Raw genomic sequence first — 20107 nt, forward strand, 5'->3', positions numbered from 1 at the left:
CCCCAAAGGGTGTGGTGCTAGAGCACCGGTCGTTATGTACTAGCCTCATAGCCCATGCAGCTGCTGTGGGCATTGATCAATCGACACGGACACTGCAATTCGCGGCCTACACCTTTGACGTCAGCCTGTGCGACATCTTCAGCACCCTGCAGGCCGGGGGATGTGTCTGTGTGCCGTCCGAGGAGGAGCGCATGAACGCATTGGCCACGACAGCGGCGCGTATGGAGGTCACGTACGTGGAGCTGACATCCACGGTGGCCGCCACCCTCTCCCCGGCGACGGTGCCCTCACTGACCACGTTAGCCCTAAGTGGAGAGCCGTTAAAGCCCGCGATCCTGTCGACCTGGGCCCGACGAGCGAGCGTGTTCAACTCCTATGGCCCGTCGGAATGCTCCATCGTGGTTTCGAACAGCCAACGCTTGTTCCACATCGACCAGGCTCGAAACATTGGCCGGCCCATGGCGTCCAACTTTTGGGTGGTGCAGGCGACCGATCACCAGACTCTGTGTCCCATCGGCGCCCCGGGCGAGCTGCTGATCGAAGGGCCCCTGCTGGCCCGTGGCTATCTCCACGACGAGGCGAAGACCACGGCCAGCTTCGTCGTCGACCCGCAGTTTATAACACAGCTGGGTCTCCCGAAAACTGGACGTCGTATGTACCGGACCGGTGATCTGGTAAGTCAAAATCAGGATGGATCGCTGCTCTATCTCGGCCGCTGCAACAGCCAGCAGGTCAAGATTCGCGGTCAACGCGTGGATGTGGGCGATATCGAGTACAACATTGCGCAGCATCTTCCGGGCTTGAACACCGTTGCGGTGGAGCTGGTGGAACGTGGCACTCAGATCTACTTGGTGGCGGCAATGGATTTCGCTGCCAACACCTCATACGGGAGCGACAAGCTGCGCTCCATTGCAGAAGACCTGCGGAAGAAGCTCCTCCAGTCCCTCCCAACGTACATGGTGCCCACGCTGTACATCCCGGTGGAGGCGATGCCCACCAATGCGTCGGGGAAGCTCGACCGGCAGGCTCTACGCACATACCTGAACAGCCTCTCGACCTCGGACCTGCAACAATACATGCCAAATGCAGGGCCCAAAGCGGTTCCCTCGACGGAGATGGAGCAACGGGTGCGTGACTGGTGGGTCAAGACGCTGGCCATCGCACCAGACACCATCGGCCGCGAGGATGACTTCTTCCAGATTGGCGGTGATTCTGTCGCCGCGATGCGCATGGTGGCAATCCCCGACGCGCGTCAACACCACCTGACTGTCGCGGAGATCTTCCAACATCCGATTTTGTCGGATCTCGCTCGCAGTGTGAAAGGACGGGCCATGGCGAACATGGAGAAGCAGACCGAAGAGGCCGATCCTGAACCCTTTGCCCTGTGGCAAGTGCCTGGAGACGCGCAATCCCCAAGCCGCACTCTTCAACAACGGCTCGCACGCATTGCTCAACAGTGTGGTGTCACGGTGGAGGAGATTGAGGACATCTACCCCTGTACCTCGATCCAGGAGGGTCTTATCGCAGTCACTGCCCACCAACCCACGGCCTACGTGAGTCGACAGGTGTATCGACTGGGAAGCTCGATCGACGTGGATCGCCTCCAGGCAGCCTGGCACACGTTGGCTGCCGTAACCCCCATCCTGCGCACGCGTATCGTGGTGGACCTGGAGGAGGACAGTCAGGGCGGATCGTTGCAGGTGGTGGTCCGAAGCCCCCTAGTCTGGCACCATAGCACCGATCTCGATCAGTACGTGGCTGCAGATGAGGCGCAGGGCATCCAACTCGGTCAGTCCCTGGTGCGCTTTGCGCTGGTTCAGCATCCCACCGAGCGCTTCCTGGTCTGGACGGCGCATCACAGCGTCTACGACGGCTGGAGCGCCGCCCTGCTGTACCGACATCTGGTCGATATCTACCTTCATGACCGCATCCCTCCCACGGTCCCCTACACCCGGTTCATCCGGCATCTGCTGCGCCGAGATTCTGCCTCCGACGCCCAATACTGGTCGACGAAGCTGCAGGGGGACCTGGTTGTCAATTGGCCCCCCTTGCCTCGGGCAGACTATCAGCCCAGGCCCATGCACCGCGACGTCTACACGATGCGCCTGCCGCGCTCGACGGTCCACCATCACCCCGCCTCGCTACTGCCCACCATCATCCGGGCCGCATGGGCGATGGTTATGGCCACACAGGCGGGCCAAGGCCACCGCGTGGTCTTCGGGATGACGCTCGCCGGCCGCAATCTTCCAGTGTGGCAGGTGGCCGAACTGGCAGCGCCAACGATCACCACCGTGCCGGTGCGTGTCGATGTCGACCCGGACCAGTCAGTGCGCGACTTCCTGCGCACGGTGCAACAGCAGGCGACGGAAATGATCGAGTTCGAGCACGCCGGCTTGCACGGAATTGGGAAGCTGGTGCCCGAGCTCCGTCCTGTGCTCGAGGTGCGCAATCTGCTGGCCATCCAGGCTGACTGGGGCGACGAGGGAACAAACTTGCCCGGTCTGGAGGCGCTGCCTGTGAATTTACAGGGGTTTGACATCTACGGCTTGACCGTGCAGTGCTCGCTTGGGGACGACATCATCACCGTCGAAACACGCTACGATGAGAATGTTATTCCAAGTCCTCACGTCCGGCGACTCGTGCGCAGCTTGGAACATGTGGTGCAGCAGCTCTACAGCACCCGCTCCGGCCGCGAGCGACTCGGCGATATCTCTCTCGTTAGCCCCGAGGATAGAGCCGCCATCCTGCAGTGGAATCGCACGGCACCTCCGCGCATTGAGCGGTGCATCCATCACCTCGTGGCAGAGAAAGTCGCCCAACACCCCGATGCCACCGCCATCTGTGCCTGGGACGGCAATGTAACTTACCAGGAACTGGCAACCCAAGCGAACCAGCTCGCCTGGTATCTCCAGACTTTGCAAGTTGGCGCAGAGACTATGGTCGGGTTGTGCATGGATAAGTCTAGATGGGCGGGCGTAGCCATGCTCGCGGTGCTTCAAGCTGGCGGAGTAGTTGTTCCGCTGGGTGTGGCCCATCCCCCGGCTCGTTTAGCTGGTATCCTGGAGGACACCAAGGCGCAGATCATCCTAGTCGATGCGGAGCAACGAGATCGACTCGCTAGTTCTGATCTCTCCGAGAATGTACAGCTCGTGGTAGTTGATGCTACTCTGCTACGCACCCTGCCAGTACGGGAGGAAATCCATGCGACGGTCAACCCAGAGAACGCGGCCTGGGTCATCTATACCTCGGGCAGTACAGGGAAGCCCAAGGGAGTGGTCTTGCAACATCGCGCTCTTTGCAGCAGCATCCAGGCCCACGGGTCGCGGTTTGGTATGGGGTCGCACACGCGAATGCTCCAGTTCGCCGCCCATACCTTCGATGCCTGTATCCAAGATTACTTCACCACCCTCGTCTGGGGCGGCGTGGTCTGTGTACCCAGCGAGGCAGATCGTATGAGCAACCTGACACAGGCGATGCACACGATGGAGGTGACGTTCGCAACCCTGACCTCGACGGTGGCCCGCTTGATCCATCCCCGGGATGTACCATCAATGCAGCAACTGGCCCTGGTTGGCGAACCGGTCAGGCCAGACGTGGTTGCACAGTGGCTGCCCTATGTCACCGTTCTGAACGCGTACGGCCCATCGGAATGCTCGATCCACTCAACGTGCAGTGCGCCCTTGACCGATCCCAAGCAGGCCGCCATCATCGGCACCGGCATGGGCACGCGGCTGTGGGTCGTCGACGTGGCCGACTATCATCAATTGTGCCCCATCGGGGCGCCCGGCGAGCTGCTGATCGAAGGGTCATTGCTGGCGCGGGAGTATCTGAACGATGAGGTCAAGACTCGAGCGGCGTTCGTCGTCGAGCCGGCCTTCCTCCAGGAGCTCGCGCTCCACGACAATCCAGCAGCCCACCCATCTCACCGACGGCGACGTATGTATCGGACGGGGGACCTGGTGCGTCAGAACGAGGATGGGTCAATCACCCATCTCGGCCGGCGGGACACGCAGATCAAGATCCGCGGCCAGCGGGTCGAGGTGGGCGAGATTGAGTATCAGATCACCCAGCAGCTGGCGGGTGCACGATCCGTAGCAGTAGAGCTAGTGCAGGACCCAGGCGCTGAGCAGGTCAGTCTGACCGCGGTGGTGGATTTCCAGGAAGGCGTGGCCTATCGTGAGGGAACCGTCCTGGCGCATGGGTTACTGCAGCCCACGCCGGCCCTCAACACGGCCCTGCGACAGCTGCGCGGCACGCTGTTCCAGCTGCTGCCTACCTACATGGTGCCGGCGGTGTTCCTGCCCATTATCGAGATGCCGTTAAACGCCTCAGGGAAGTTGGACCGCCGCGCCATCAGAGATCTAGTGACAGCCATCTCCCCGGCGGACCGCCAGCCCTATCTGTCGACGAGGAAGGAAGTTGGTGACGAGCCTATCACCCCGCTGCAACGCCAGCTGCAGGAGCTCTGGGCCAGTGCCTTGCGCGTATCTGTTTCTCAAATCAATATCCACGACAATTTCTTCCAGATTGGCGGCGACTCGGTGGTCGCGATGCGCATGGTGGCGAGCGCAGCAGGCCGTGCACTCCAAGTCACCGTGGCGGATCTCTTCCAGCAGCCTCGATTGGTGGATCTGGCAGAACGCTTGAGCAGCCGAGTGCAGACCCAGAGGCCAGAGACCAGAGAGGATGCGGATCCTGAGCGATTCTCTTTGTGGTTCGGTGACGATAGCCCCGATGAGACGCAGGTGCAAGATCGGTTGCAGGAGATCGCGAAGCAATGCGGGACGGCCGTGGGGAAGATCCAGGACGTCTATCCGTGCACGCCCTTGCAACAAGGCCTTATGGCGATTACGGGTCGACAGCCCGCGGCCTATGTCAACCGCCAGACCTTTACGCTGGACCCGGGTCTGGATCTCGATCGCTTCCAGGACGCCTGGCGGACCCTGGTGGCTGTGACGCCCATTCTCCGCACGCGCATTGTTGTTGGCAGTGATTCTGCCACGGCCCTGCACCAGGTCGTCCTCGATGATGAGATAGTCTGGCACCACGGTAGCAATCTGGAGGAGTATCTGCGCGCCGATCAGCAGCAGGAAATGGGACTGGGAACACCGCTGGCGCGATACGGGTTGGTTCAGGACCAGGAGTCTGGCCAGCGGTTCTTTGTGTGGACAGCCCACCACAGCTTGTATGATGGGTGGAGCACCCTTCTGCTGTATCGTCATCTTGCAACTATATTTGAGTCGGGCGAAGTGCCCTCCTCGGTGCCGTTCACTCGGTTTCTCCGGTTCCTCCGCGACCAGGAGGCCAAGGAGCAGATTGATGATGTTAGTAGGGCAAACGACCACGCCGCGTACTGGACGGATCAGCTCCAAGGGGACGTGATGAGCAATTGGCCTCCTCTCCCTCATGTCGACTATCGACCCCGTCCAGGGTTGGAACGGACACGCCAGGTCTCACTCCCTGCACACGGGGCCGGCGGCGACACGGTGACGGCATCCAACGTGGTGCGGGCTGCCTGGGCGCTGCTGATGGCCCAGTACTCGGGCCACGACGATGTCGTCTTCGCCGCCACAGTATCAGGTCGGAACGCACCGGTGCAGGGGATTGAGAGCATTGTGGCGCCCACGATTACCACCGTCCCCGTGCGCGTGCACGTTGACTGGACGCAAGACGTGACCTCGTTTCTGGACGCGGTGCAACAGCAGGCCGCACAAATGATCGACTACGAGCACACGGGGCTCCAGAGAATCAAGACCCTCATCCCGCCAGAGTCCGCCCCTGCACTCGATCTGCGAAATGTACTGGTGGTGCAGACTGCCGATGAGGCCGATGCACTGCACCAATTCCCCGGCGTCCGGCCACTGACGACCAGCGAGGCGGGCACCGAGTTCGACAGCCATGCCCTAACTGTCGACTGCACTTTGAGTCCCACCGACCTACGCGTCGCCATCCGGTACGATGAACACATCGTGCCCACACACCAGGTAGACCGCATCCTCGCGCATCTCATCCACCTTGTCCAGCAGTTATACAACCCTGCATGTGTCAAGTCGCGCCGCCTGGGCGATCTAGATCTCATCAGTCCCGCGGACCAGGAGCTGATCTTGGAGCATAATGCACAAGTCGACATCTCGCGTGTCGATGAGACCATCCACGAGCTAGTCCGCAAGCAGGTGGTGTCTCATCCTGAAACCCCTGCCGTGTGTGCGTGGGATGGGGACCTGTCGTATCAAGAATTGTTTGACGAGGCGATCCACCTTGCGCACTTCCTGGTCGAGATTGGTGTCGGCCCCGAGACGAAGGTCGGCCTGTGCATGAAGAAGTCGAAGTGGGCAATCGTGGCAATGTTTGGCATATTATTCGCGGGGGGTGTGATTGTGCCTCTCGGGGTGACGCATCCTCTCTCGCGCATCGAGGTGATAGTCAACGACACCGCGGCCGACGTGATCCTGGTGGACGCCGAGCAGCGTGCGCGACTAAGCCCCTTAGCTCCCTCTGTCGGCCTGGTCGTGGTCGACGCCGGTCTTCGCACGACCCTGGTGTCGCAGACCAGCGCCCCCACCACCAGCGTGTCGCCTGATAACGCCGCCTGGATCATCTACACCTCAGGCAGTACAGGGACACCGAAAGGCGTGGTCTTGGAGCACGGCGGGCTGTGTACAAGCATGCAGACACAGGCCCGAAAGATGAAGATCACCAGCGAGACCCGCGCTCTGCAGTTCTCCCCTTTCACCTTCGACGTCAGTATCTCGGATGTCTCGGCCACACTCATCTACGGAGGCTGCGTGTGTATTCCGTCCGAGAGTGACCGGCTCAATGCCCTCGCCGCCACTATTCGCAGCATGCAGGTCAATTTCGCCAGTCTCACGCCTACAGTGGCCCGATTGCTGTCTCCCGCTGATGCCCCGTCGCTACGGACACTGGCCTTGACCGGCGAAGCCCTAACACCCGAAGTCATCGCTCTCTGGACTCAGCCCGGGGTCGCGATCTACAATACCTACGGCCCGTCTGAAGGGTCAGTCTGCACCGCGAATGGACCGCTGTCACACCCCGAGGAGGCACTCACGATCGGCACCCCCATGGCCACGCGCCACTGGGTGGTCCATCCGCACAGCCATCACCAGCTGTGTCCCATCGGTGCGCCGGGAGAACTGCTGATCGAGGGCCCGCTGATGGCCCGGGAGTATCTGAACAACCCCGATAAGACGGCTGCAGCCTTTTTGGCCCCGCCGGCCTTTCTGTCCTCGCCTTCGGGCTATCGCATCTATCGCACCGGGGATCTTGTCTGCCAGCACGTGGATGGATCCTTCACCTACCTCGGACGACGGGACACGCAAGTCAAGATCCGGGGCCAACGCGTGGAAATCGGCGAGATCGAACACCAGATCATGCAGCAATTGGCCGACGCGGAGACCGCCGTGGTGCATCTGCTCGAGCACGACGCCAAGATGACCTTGGTGGCCGTCATCGAGTTCCGCAAGGTAGGCGAGCAGACCAAGGATGCAGTCTTGGCGACTCTGCCTCCCACGCCAGTCCTGCGGTCCGCTTTCAAGGCCCTGCGCCAGGGGCTGCTAGATGTCCTCCCGACATATATGGTGCCTGCGATGTATGTGCCGGTCACGGCGATCCCGCTTAACCTTTCGGGGAAGCTGGATCGTCGGGCTGTGCAGGTCTTCCTCAACGGAGTCTCGTCCGTCGGTCTGGGGCAATACACCGCAGAGGACAGCGAGTTGGGGGATGGGACAAAGCTCCGTAAGGTAGCGCCCTCGACCCTCATGGAGACTGCCGTGCAGCAACTATGGGCGCAGGCGCTCCGGATGCCCATTGCCAAGGTCGGTGCCCAGGATAACTTCTTCCAGCTGGGAGGTGATTCGGTCACGGCCATGCGAATGGTGGCCACGGCCACCCGGACGCACAAGGCGTGGAGGTTGGTCGTTGCGGACGTCTTCCAGCACCCGCGGCTGTCGGACCTCGCGCGCGGGATCGAGGAGCGACTCAGTGAGAAAGAGGAGACAAGTGGTACAGTAGAGGTGCCAGACCCGGCGCCATTCACCCTCTGGGAAAAGGCTGTCAATGCCAATCCTGAGACGCGCGCGGGGCGCCTAGCCCTTATCGCCGAGCAATGTGACGTGGCCGTGAACCAGATCGAAGACGTCTATCCATGTACAGCCTTGCAAGAGGGCCTTCTGGCCAGCACTGCCCGTCAGTCGTCGGCGTATGTCAGCCGGCAAATGTACGCGCTGTCTGCCGAGATCGATCTTCCTCGTTTCCAGGCAGCCTGGCAGACGCTGGCTGCACATACCCCTATTCTACGAACCCGCGCAATCATCGACGGCGAGGGCGCCTGGCAGGTCGTGGTCCGCGATACGATCGTCTGGCACAAGCACTCTAGCCTGGATGAGTATCTTCAGCAGGACGAGGCGGTTGGTATCCAGCACGGAGCGCCTCTGGTGCGGTATGGTCTTGTTAATCCACCGTCCGGTGACCCGGTGTTTGTCTGGACGGCCCATCACAGTATCTACGATGGCTTTACCGTGCGTCTCCTGTGCCAGGAGCTGATTCACATCTACAACGCCGAGGACTACATCCCGCGCTCCATCCCGTTCACACGGTTCATTCGCTATCTCACGCAGATCAATGCCGCCGAGAGCCAGCAGTATTGGAACAAGCAGCTCGCCGGGGAGGAGGTGGTGGCCGACTGGCCGCCTCTGCCGCACGCGGGCTACGAGCCCCGAGCCCGGACCTCAATCCGCAAGGAGGTCACAATGGGCCCCAATGCTGGACCAGGTAGCATCGCCATGGCGAATGTGCTGCGCGCCGCGTGGGGTCTAGTCATGGCGCAGTTCTCCGGCCAGCCAGACGTAGTATTTGCTGCGAACGTCTCCGGCCGTAACGCCCCGGTGCCCGGCGTGAGCGAGATCATCGCGCCGACGATCACCACCGTGCCCCTGCGTATCCAGACCGGCCTTGATCAGACCCCGACGGTGGCAGACTTCCTTCAAGGGGTGCAGGAGCAAGCAATCCAGATGATAGCGTACGAGCACACCGGACTCCAGGGCATCCGCGGCCATCCGGCGTTGCAGCTGCGCAACCTGCTGGTTATTCAACCTGCTGCGGAGAGTGACACCACGCTCGACTTCCCCGGTATTGAGGCCCTGCCCCTCGCCGTAGAGGATTTCGATAGTTATGGGCTGAATGTCGAGTGTACGCTGGGGACAACGATTGGGGTGCAGGCGCGGTTCGACGACAAGGTTGTTCGACCGGCGTATATGACCCGTGTGCTGGACCAGTTCACACACATCGTGGCGGTGTTGTGTGATTCCAGTCTCCAACGCTCGTCGCTGCGAGAGCTAGATCTACTCAGCCGTGCTGATCACGCACAGATTGCGGTCTGGAATGCCACCGTCCCGGAGCGCGTCGAGAAATGTATCCACGAGCTGGTGGAAGAGCAGGCACAGGCTCGCCCTACAGCGCTAGCGGTTTGGGCTTGGGATGGACAGCTCAGCTACCGTGAACTGACACATCTCGCTAGTCTCTTAGCCCACCGTTTAGTTGCACTCGGGGTTGGACCAGAGCAGATGGTGGGTGTTTCGATGGCCAAGTCCAAATGGGCGGCGGTAGCGCTGTTGGCCACCCTTCAGGCTGGGGGGGTCGTGGTGCCCTTGAGCGTCAGCCATCCCATCCAGCGAATCGAGACGATTCTCCACGACGCTGCAGTGAGCGTGACCTTGGTGGACGGCCCGGAGCACGACCGCTTAAACGGCCAAGTCGATTGTTCCCTCCTTGTGGTCGATTCGCAGCTTTTCGAGAGTCTGTCTACCACTCTCACCCCAAACAATGAGGTTGCATTCGTACCCCCCATCCCTCCTGTCAGCGTCACCCCTGATCATGCTGCCTGGGTCATCTACACATCCGGGACAACGGGAACCCCTAAAGGCGCCGTGCTCGAGCATGGGACCCTCTGTACGAGCATCCGGGCCCACGGCACGCGGTATGGGTTTGGGCCCCACACGCGCAAGCTGCAGTACGCGGCACATACCTTCGACGGCACAATCGAGGATTACTTCACCACCTGGGCCTGGGGCGGGCTGAGCTGTGTGCCGTCGGAAGAGGACCGGCTGGACATGCGCCAGCTGACGGCGTTCATGCGCCAGACCCATGTCAACGCTCTGGCCACCACCTACACCGTGGCCGGACTCTTCACGCCCGAGGAGGCTCCCAGTCTGCGCACGCTCGTTCTGGGCGGCGAGCCAGCAACCATCGAGGTGACCAATCGCTGGCGGACCAAGGTCGACCTCTTCAACTGCTACGGTCCCTCGGAGTGCTCCATCTTCTCCTCGGCAGCCGGTCCGGTCCAGAACGTCGACGAGATCCATAACATCGGCACGTCCATCGGCACTCGCCTGTGGGTGGCTGATCCCCAGGACCACGATCGCTTGTGTCCCATCGGCGCTCCGGGCGAGCTGCTGATCGAGGGGCCGCAGTTGGCGCGCGGGTACCTCAACAATGCTGACAAGACCCAGTCCCAGTTCCTTGTTGATCCAGGCTTTATGGCGCGATTCGGCCTAGCCCCAGGGCGACGTGTCTACCGTAGTGGGGATATCGTCCGTCAGAAGGATGACGGGTCATGGGTGTATGTGGCGCGCCGTGACACGCAAGTCAAGATCCGCGGTCAGAGAGTCGAGATCGGCGAGATCGAACAGCAGATCGTTCGGTCTCTGGCTGAAACCCGCTTCGTGGCGACGGTGCTGCTGCAGCGCGGAGCCCAGGGCTCGCCGGTGTTAGTGGCTGCCATTGAATTTATGTCGGGGAGTAGATATCTGAGCGGAGACGAGGAGAAGGCAGGGGATGAGGAGGAGGTGCAGAAACACCAGTTGAGGGCTACGGACAATGCTGTTCCACCCACAGAAGCGATGCAGGCGGCGTTTCAGAACCTCCATAGCGCCTTGTTCCAAGTGCTCCCAACACACATGGTCCCAAGCGCATACGTCCCCGTCGCCCATATGCCGCGCAATCTCTCTGGGAAGCTGGATCGGCGAGCCTTGCGGGAGCAGCTGGCTGCCATGTCCGCTGAATCCATGCAGCAGTATCTCGAGGGGCGTAAGAAAGTCGCCCCTGCAACTGACATGGAGCGTACATTACAGAGTCTCTGGCTGGAGGCTCTAGGGATTGACAAGGCAGAGAGCGTGGGCCTGCAGGATAATTTCTTTCAGTTGGGAGGCGACTCGGTGGCCGCTATGCACTTGGCAGCCCTAACCTGGCAACGCATCAAATTACATCTGACCGTCGCTGACGTCTTCCGCCATCCACGCCTCGGTGATCTGGCGCAGAGGCTGATGGAGCTCAGCTTAGTTACTACTGCGGAGCAGGCAGAGGAACAAGATCCTGAGCCCTTGAGCTTGTGGGCTAATGCCTCGCCCGAAGCCGTGAGCGAGATTGCAGCTCGTTGCCAGGTGGATGTGGATCAGATATCAGATGTATACCCCTGCACACCACTGCAGGAAGGCTTGATGGCGGTTACGGGGCGTCAATCCGCCGCCTACATCAGTCGACAGGTCTACTCCCTCTCGACCGCTGTCATCGACCTGCACCAGTTCCAGGCGGCCTGGGAGACATTGACCCAGACCACCCCCATCCTGCGCACGCGTCTCATGATGGGTCCCAACCAGCAAGCCCTACAAGTGGTGGTACAAGCCCCGATTGTCTGGCGAGTCGGCACCGATCTCGCGACTTACATTGCCGAGGACCGTGAGGCAGGCATGAAATTGGACCAGCCCCTGGTGCGATACGGCTTGGTGACGGAGTCGCGTGACAAAACATATTTCGTATGGACCGCACATCACAGTATATACGACGGCTGGACGATGAGCGAGATCGCGCAGCGCTTCGCACAGATCTACAATGGATTGGAACACGCGACCTCGATCCCGTCAACCATTCCATATTCCCGCTTCATCCGGTACTTGACCACGCGGGATCCCGTCGAGACGGCTCAATACTGGCGGGAACAGTTCGAGGGCGAGGTGGTGGCTGACTGGCCTGCACTGCCTCAGCACGACTACCACCCTAGACCACAATCGCGTATTCAGACAGCTGTGGCGAGTCCAGCGCCCTTAAGCGGCGGCATTCTGATCTCCACCATCCTACGCGCTGCGTGGGCAATCGTGATGGCCCGGTATAGTGGACACAATGACATTGTGTTCGCCGCCAGCGTGTCGGGGCGCAATGCCCCTGTGCGGCAGATCCAGGACATCGCCGGTCCAACCCTAACCACAGTGCCGGTCCGCGTATCAGTCGACAAAAGTATGACAGTGGCTCAGCTGCTGCAGACCATTCAGCGACAAGCTACAGACATGATTCCCCACGAGCAGACTGGATTGCAACAGATCAAAAAGCTGCTGCCTGACGCCACTAGTAGCACCGCTCTGGCGCTCCGCAACCTTCTGGTCGTCCAGCCCGCCGCCGAAAGTGCCAACAGCCCTATCACCCTTCCGGGCCTGGAGGCTCTCCCTACACCGTTCGAGGACTTTGGCAGCTTCGGACTGCAGGTCGAGTGCACGCTCGGACGGCAGCAGATTAATGTGGACGTCCAGTATGACGAGCAGGTGGTCGCCACAGCCTATATTCAGAAGGTGGTCGACCACTTCGTGCATCTTGTGAAGGAGCTCGCCAACCCCAGCCGGTTCCAACAGCCGCTGCACAAGTTACATATCAGTCCTCAAGACGAAGAGCAGATTCTGGACTGGAACCAGGTTGTCCCCACCTGCGTTGAGCAATGTGTCCATGCCCTTGTGTACAATCGCGTGGTCCGCCAGCCCACTGCATGCGCAATCAGCGCCTGGGACGGCGAATTGACCTATGAGGAGCTTTCAGGACAGGCCGCGAGCCTGGCGGCCCATCTGCAGCACGACCTAGGCGTGAAGCCGGAGCGCACGGTGGGAGTTTGTATGGACAAGAGCAAGTGGGCTGCGGTCGCCATACTCGCGGTTCTGTACGCCGGAGGGGTGGTCGTTCCCCTCGGGGCGGCTCATCCTCTGCCTCGCGTGCAGGCCATCGCACAGGATGCAGCGGTGGAGACCGTACTCGTGGATCGTGAACAGCAGCAACGGCTGATGTCACTGGGCCTGCGACTATTGATCGTGGACGAAGAACTCATCGCTCGCCACACACCGCTGGACCTCGCACAGACGACCGCACTGCTGCGGACAAGTACGGTGCAGCCACACAATATGGCGTGGATCATTTACACCTCTGGTAGCACGGGCACCCCGAAGGGGGTGATTCTCGAGCACCAGGCGCTCAGCACCAGTATCGAGGCACATGGCGCTGCCTTTAAGATGGATGAGACGACCCGTACCCTGCAGTTCGCAGCGCATACCTTTGACGCCACAATCCAGGATATCATCACCACCCTCTGGGCGGGAGGGTGTGTCTGCATTCCCTCGGAGCATGACCGCGTCAATCGGCTCACGGAAGTCATGAGCGCCATGCGGGTCAATTGCGCTACTTTGACCTCAACAGTGGCGTCGATGCTGGTTCCTAACAGAATTCCCTCAATGCGTACAATGATCCTAGTAGGTGAACCAGTTACTGCGGCAGCCGTAGCCCTATGGTCACCGCATGCCACTGTGCTGAATGCCTACGGCCCCTCCGAGTGCTCGATCCATTCCTCCTGCAGTCGACCGATTCACGACGCCGCCCTCGCGTCCAACATTGGCTTCCCCCTCGCCTGTACGTGGTGGGTGGTGGATGCCGACAACCATCACTCCCTCTGCCCGATTGGCGCCCCCGGGGAGCTTCTGATTGAGGGCCCGAATCAAGCCCGAGGCTATCTCAATGACGACGAGAAGACCCGAGCGGCCTTTGTTCGGGACCCCGACTTCATTCCTCGACTAGGCCTCGCAGGTCGACGCCTGTACCGGACCGGTGATCTGGTCAAGCAGAACCCTGACGGATCGCTGATCCATCTCGGCCGCCGGGATCTACAGGTCAAGATCCGCGGACAGCGCATCGAGGTGGGCGAGATAGAATACCAAATCCAGCGACATCTCGCCGGGGCGCGCACCGTCGCGGTAGAGCGCGTTCAGCACGGCGGAGATGGCGAGCAGATCAGCCTGGTAGCAGTAATGGACTTTGTCGACGAGACGCGCAACGATGAGAACAACGCTGCTGCAACAACAACTGCTGCTGCTACTGCTACTGCTGCCACTGATGCGCTGCAGCCCCTGCCTCCTTCTGATCGCCTTCGCGCTAGATTCAATGAGCTTCGTCAGACGCTGCTCCGCATTCTGCCAGTCTATATGGTCCCCGCTGCATACCTCCCTGTGGATCAGATGCCCTCGAATGCCAACAACAAGCTTGACCGGCGGGCCATCCGGGCCCTGTTGGCACAGCACTCGCTGGCTACCCTGCAACAGTACATCCACGATGACAAGGCTGAAATGCAGGCCTTGCCCGTGACCGCATTGGAGAAGAAGGTGCATGCGCTCTGGCTCGAGGTGTTCGACCTCCCCGCCGGGGTCAGCGTGTCCATGAACGACAATTTCTTCCACCTGGGTGGGGACTCGGTGACGGCGATGCGGATGGTTGTCGTCGCTGTGTCTCACGGGCTGCAGCTGAGCGTAGAAGATATCTTCAAGTCACCCCGGCTAGCAGATTTGGCTGCCACGCTCGCAGCCCGGTCCTTGGAAGAGAAACTGGCACAGGACATCGAAAATCCTGCCCCCTTCGAGCTGTGGGACGAGCTTCATGCTGCCGAGTCCCCAGACAAGCGACAACAGCGCTTACTCCGCATCGCGACGAGTGTCGGGGTAAGCCTGGACCAGATCGAGGACGTTTATCCCTGTACACCATTGCAGGAGGGCTTGATGGCCGTTACGGCGCGTCAGCCGGCAGCCTATGTAAGTCGACAGGTGTATGCGATGGGTAGCGCCGTAGATCGCAACCAGTTGCAGGCGGCATGGGAGACCCTGTCTGCAGAAGTCAGCATTTTGCGCACACGAATCCTGGTAGACAATGAATCCCCCGCTCTGCAGGTGGTGGTGCGTGCCGACATCTGCTGGCAATCAGGCACAGACCTCGAGCAGTACCTGCAGGCTGATCGCGCTCAGGGCATGTCTCTGGGCCAGCCGCTGGTTCGCTATGGGTTTGTCAAGGAGCCCACCGGGGCATGCTACTTTATCTGGACTGCGCACCATGCCTTGTATGATGGTTGGACAGTCGGTGCACTCAGCAAACGCCTCCTGGACATCTACCGCCAGGGCCGGTCTGCATCCGCGGTCCCCTACACGCAATTCATCCGGTATCTTCAACACGGTCGCCCGGACACCGTGGCGAGCACGCACTACTGGCGCGAGCAGTTGGAGGGCGACGTGATGGCCAGCTGGCCACGACGAGTCTCAGACAAGCAACCACTGCCACAGGACGACTTTCATGCAACGATCCCACTTCCGCCGACGCAGAGACATGGCCAGGTGACAATCTCGACCGTTCTTCGCGCCGCATGGGCGCTGGTCGTGGCCCAGTACTCGGGACACGGGGACATTGCCTTTGCAGCCACGGTTTCCGGCCGCAATGCCCCGGTTCGAGGCATATCAGATATCGCGGGCCCAACCATTACGACTGTGCCAATTCGTACACGAGTCGACCACACAAGGACTGTGGCCGATTATCTTGATGCAATGCAGCGGCAAGCAACACATATGATTGACCACGAGCATACCGGTCTACAGGGGATCAAGGCATTGGTGCCCACATTGGCTAGCACGCTGGACACGGGCAGCTTGCTGGTCATCCAGCTGGCTGAAGAGAAGGATTCGCAAGGGCAATTAGACTTCCCCGGCCTGGAGACCATCCCCCTGCCGATCGAGCCCTTCAATGCACATGCGCTGACCCTCGAGTGCCAGCTTGGGGCACAGGAGCTCACCGTAGATGTGCACTACGATAAGCAGATCATGGCTTCGACCCAGGTCAAACGAGTGATCGACTACTTCGCCTGCCTGTTCCACCGACTATGCAATCCGAGCACGCAATCACAGCCCCTAGCAGAGATTCTGGCCATCAATGACGCGGATCAGCAGCAGATCCTGCACTGGAATGCGGACGTTCCGCCCCGGCTGGAAAAATGCATCCACGAGATGATACGCGAACAGGTGGAACGCTCACCCACAGCCATCTCTATCCACGCCTGGGATGGCGATATGAACTATCGCGAATTCTATGAGGCGGGTGCGCGCGTGGCCCACCAGCTCGTCTCCTTCGGGGTCGGGCCAGAAGGCATTGTGGGAGTTTGTATGGAGAAATCGAAATGGGGCGCCGTGGCGATGCTGGGGATCATGCAAGCCGGGGGAGCCATCATGCCCTTGGGCATATCACACCCCTTGGCCCGCATTGACACTATCCTCGACGCCTCGCGGGCACGCCTGATCATCGTCAGCCCTGCACAGGCCAAGCGACTGCAGGGGCTGACCAACCTCGCCAACATCCAGCTCGTCACCCTCGACCATGATCATTTCGATACTTGGCCACGGTGCCAACAAGCGCCGGAGATGGGAGTGACGCCGTCCAACGCCTCGTGGGCTATCTTTACCTCGGGCAGTACAGGCGTGCCCAAGGGCGTAGTCATCGAGCACGGAACCATGTCGACGAGTTTAGACGAACAGGGACGCTGGCTGGGTCTCACGCCTGCGACGCGGTTCCTGCAGTTTGCTTCTTACACTTTCGACAATGTCATCACCGACACCTTCGCTACGACGGCCTTTGGTGGCGTCGTCTGCATCCCCTCCGAGGAGGCCCGCATGAACCAGCTCACCGAGGTAATGGCAGATATGGAAGTCAACACAGCGATGCTGACCTCCACTGTTGCACGGCATGTGGCGCCCAGTCGCGTGCCAGCCCTGAATACCCTGATTCTGACAGGCGAGCCTGTTCGGGCCGACGTCGTCAGCATCTGGCTGGGCCACGCCGATATCTACAACGCTTATGGGCCCACCGAAGGGTCTATGAGTACCTGTACTCGGCCCTACCCCAATGCCCACGAAGTCAGCAACATCGGCTTCCCCTTGGCGACCCGGTTATGGGTCACGCAGCCCACGCAAACCCATCTGCTGAGCCCTCTCGGCGCACCCGGCGAGCTCTGGATTGAAGGGCCCTTCTTGGCACGGGGATACCTCGGTGACCCCGTCCGCACTCAGGCCTCATTTATCGTCGATCCCGAGTTCACGCGGCGTCTGGGCCTCCACGGACGCCGGCTCTACCGTACGGGGGATCTTGTGCAACAAAACGAGGATGGAACTTTGATCCACCTCGGGCGAATAGACTCTCAGATCAAAATCCGGGGTCAGCGTGTCGAGCTCGGTGAGATTGAACATCAGATCCTGCACCATCTGCCCGGTGTGAGTACAGTGGCCGTGGAGCCGCTCACCGACGAGGACACGCAGCGGATCTTCCTGGTCGCCGCGGTGGAGTTTGCTGGCGACAGTGAATATCGGCGTGGCACAATCACCCTGACGGGACTGCTGGCGCCATCCCCGGCCCTAAGAAAGGCCTTCAGTAAGCTGTACGGCATCCTATCACAAACACTCCCTGTGTACATGGTTCCGGCCGTGTTCGTGCCCATTGCGGAGATGAGTCGCAACCTCTCCGGCAAACTGGACCGCAAGCTCCTCCGCACGATGCTGGCACGTTTGCAAGACAACGACGACAACGACAACGACAATCTGCGGCAGTATCGCGTGGGCGACGGTCCCAAGGTCTCCCCCTCCACCGAGATGGAGCGCCGACTACAGGCCCTGTGGGCTGATGGGCTCCATCTCCCGGTCGACGAAATCGGGGCCCATGACAATTTCTTCCACCTTGGCGGAGACTCCCTGGCCGCCATGCGCATGGTGGCCGCATCACGCTCTCGTTCTTTCAAGCTAAGCGTGGCGGACATCTTCAAACACCCTTGTCTGTCTGAGCTGGCTGAGGTCGTCAGCGCGCGTGTAGAGGCACGTTTAGAAGAAGAGAAGAAAGATGATGGGGTGGAGGAGGAGGAGGAAGAGGAAGAGGAAGGCGTGGTCCCATTTTCTTTAATAGACACCGATAACCCCGAAGCATTTATCCACGAAGTGGTCTCCCCCGTTTGCAACATCAGATGTGCGGACGAGGTCGTTGATATCCTGCCCACCACCGATTTCCAAGCCCTCACGGTGGCAGGCGTGCTCACGACCCCCGCCGCGGCCAACTGTGCGCATTTCCTGCTCGACGGCCAGGGCCCCTGTGACGTGGAGCGGCTGCGCAAAAGTTGCTTCGACCTCATCCGCGCCCTGCCTATCCTCCGCACGGCCTACATCTTCGATCAAAGCCGCCTGCTGCAGGTGGTCAAGAGTGCCTATGAGCCGGACATCCCCATCTTCCACACGGAGCGTACGCTCGAAGCGAAGACGGCCGAGATCATCAACCACCAGCTGCTCCCAGCCCCCTGCTTGGGCGAACCCTTCATGCAGATGGCCATTGTCGAGGAGGCGCACAGCACGCGACACCGACTTCTCCTGCGCGTGACGCACGCTGAGTACGATGCCGTGTCCATCAATGTGATCTGGGAGACCCTGCGCTGTCTGTTCGAGGGCACAATCCCGCCTCGATTCCCATCCTTCGCGAGCTTCTACTACCACCAGCAGCAATGCATCACCGCACAAACGTACGACTACTGGACCGACCTGTTGGCGGGCTCGTGTATGCCCCAACTGGGCCGCTCCACCTCCGCCATCGGACAATATCCATCTACCGTGGCCCACCTCACCCCACGGACGGTGACCCTCGCCAGCCCGCTGTCTGCGGGCGTCACCAGGCCGGTCCTGGTGAAGGCAGCATGGGCGATCACTTTGGCCCGTGTGGCCCAGAGCCAGGACGTGGTGTTCGCCGACACTGTCTCCACACGGGGCACCGTCGACGCTACCCGGATGAATGCAACGGGCTGCTGCGTCACGCTGCTCCCCGTCCGCGTGCAGCTGTCCTCTCCTGCCCTCACAGCGCACAAGCTACTGCAAACTGTGCGCGAGCAGCAGATTCAGAGCTTCGAGCACGGACACCTGGGCTTCCGAGACATCCTCCATGACTGCACCGACTGGGCGACCTCGACGAGGTTTACATCCGCACTGAACCACATCACCGAGCAGACGAACGGGACCGTTTGCATGAGCGGGCAGGAGTACACTATTTCCAGCTTCGATGCGCTGGACGCGACATGGACAGTTGACGTGGGGGTCACGGCCGTCAGCCGGAAGGACGGCGCGCTGGACCTACGTTTGGCCTACCGGGCTGACAGCATCACGCCGGAGATGGCATCGGAGTATGTGCGCATGCTCACCGAGACGCTCACGATCCTCGTGAACGAGCCATCTCGCACCATCAAGGAGATGTTATCGGCCCCTGTAACCCGATCCGGGGGGAAGGGGAAGAGGTCATCGGCGCCGGTGGTGCAGATCACGGAGCGGATCTCGGGCGAGGATCCCCTGATCATGGCGTCGTATCTACAGATCAAACAGCGGCCAGAGTGGGAAGTAGTTCTGCAGCGTCGTCGGGGGGTCGCCACGGGCAAGACCAGGCCGGCAGCCTCCTTTGCACAGAGGGGCGGCGATCTCTTGGACGCGGTCTACTTAGCCTCTCTTCTGGGTCTGAGCGACCAGTTCGACTCCGCCCAGGCAATATTAGTGGGATCACGCCGTGAGGATGAAGCGGGTCTCGAGGAGGGCCTACCCTCAACGAAAGCAAAGCGGCTGTCTCTCAGAACGATGTGGACAAGTGCCCGGAAGAGCTATGCTCGATGGTTCACGGCGGGTTCGCGGCAAAGAGGCCAGACCTCACTGGCTGTTTAATATCTATGTCGGTTGATGTCTTATATGTCCAGGTTCTATGTATATATGGTACTCTTCATTAGTTATATGTATGTAATTTCTTCGCTGTAATGACTTGAATTCTCGTTGCCCGTTCTCCTTTGCCCTAACTTTATACGCGTTTCCCACGCAATGCCTCTGTAGCCCTCACGCGCTCTGCATTATTTAAATTATATCATGCCTCGACTCTCGGCTCGGAAGACAGTGGATCAGGCCACCTAGCCTGCTCTGAG

General features: G+C 60.5%; 2 protein-coding genes across 2 annotated transcripts; both read left to right on the forward strand.

The window, feature by feature from the left end:
• Positions 1 to 929: 929 nt before the first annotated feature.
• On the forward strand, positions 930 to 7643 carry BO72DRAFT_343478 (acetyl-CoA synthetase-like protein; the record flags this gene model as incomplete). Its single annotated transcript, XM_040940639.1, has 1 exon — positions 930 to 7643. A coding segment is annotated over one exon (6714 nt), but the record flags the coding sequence as incomplete, so codon positions are not given.
• Positions 7644 to 8765: 1122 nt separating this feature from the next.
• BO72DRAFT_507887 (acetyl-CoA synthetase-like protein) lies at positions 8766 to 19856 on the forward strand (the record flags this gene model as incomplete). The annotated part of the gene is made up of 2 exons (XM_040949276.1): positions 8766 to 17966; positions 18009 to 19856. The coding sequence occupies 2 exons, from the start codon at positions 8766 to 8768 to the stop codon at positions 19854 to 19856; spliced, it is 11049 nt and encodes a 3682-aa protein (XP_040802061.1).
• Between the last annotated feature and the right edge of the window lie 251 nt (positions 19857 to 20107).

The sequence above is a fragment of the Aspergillus fijiensis genome (assembly GCF_003184825.1).
Source record: "Aspergillus fijiensis CBS 313.89 unplaced genomic scaffold BO72scaffold_19, whole genome shotgun sequence".
Taxonomy (NCBI): Eukaryota; Fungi; Ascomycota; class Eurotiomycetes; order Eurotiales; family Aspergillaceae; genus Aspergillus; species Aspergillus fijiensis.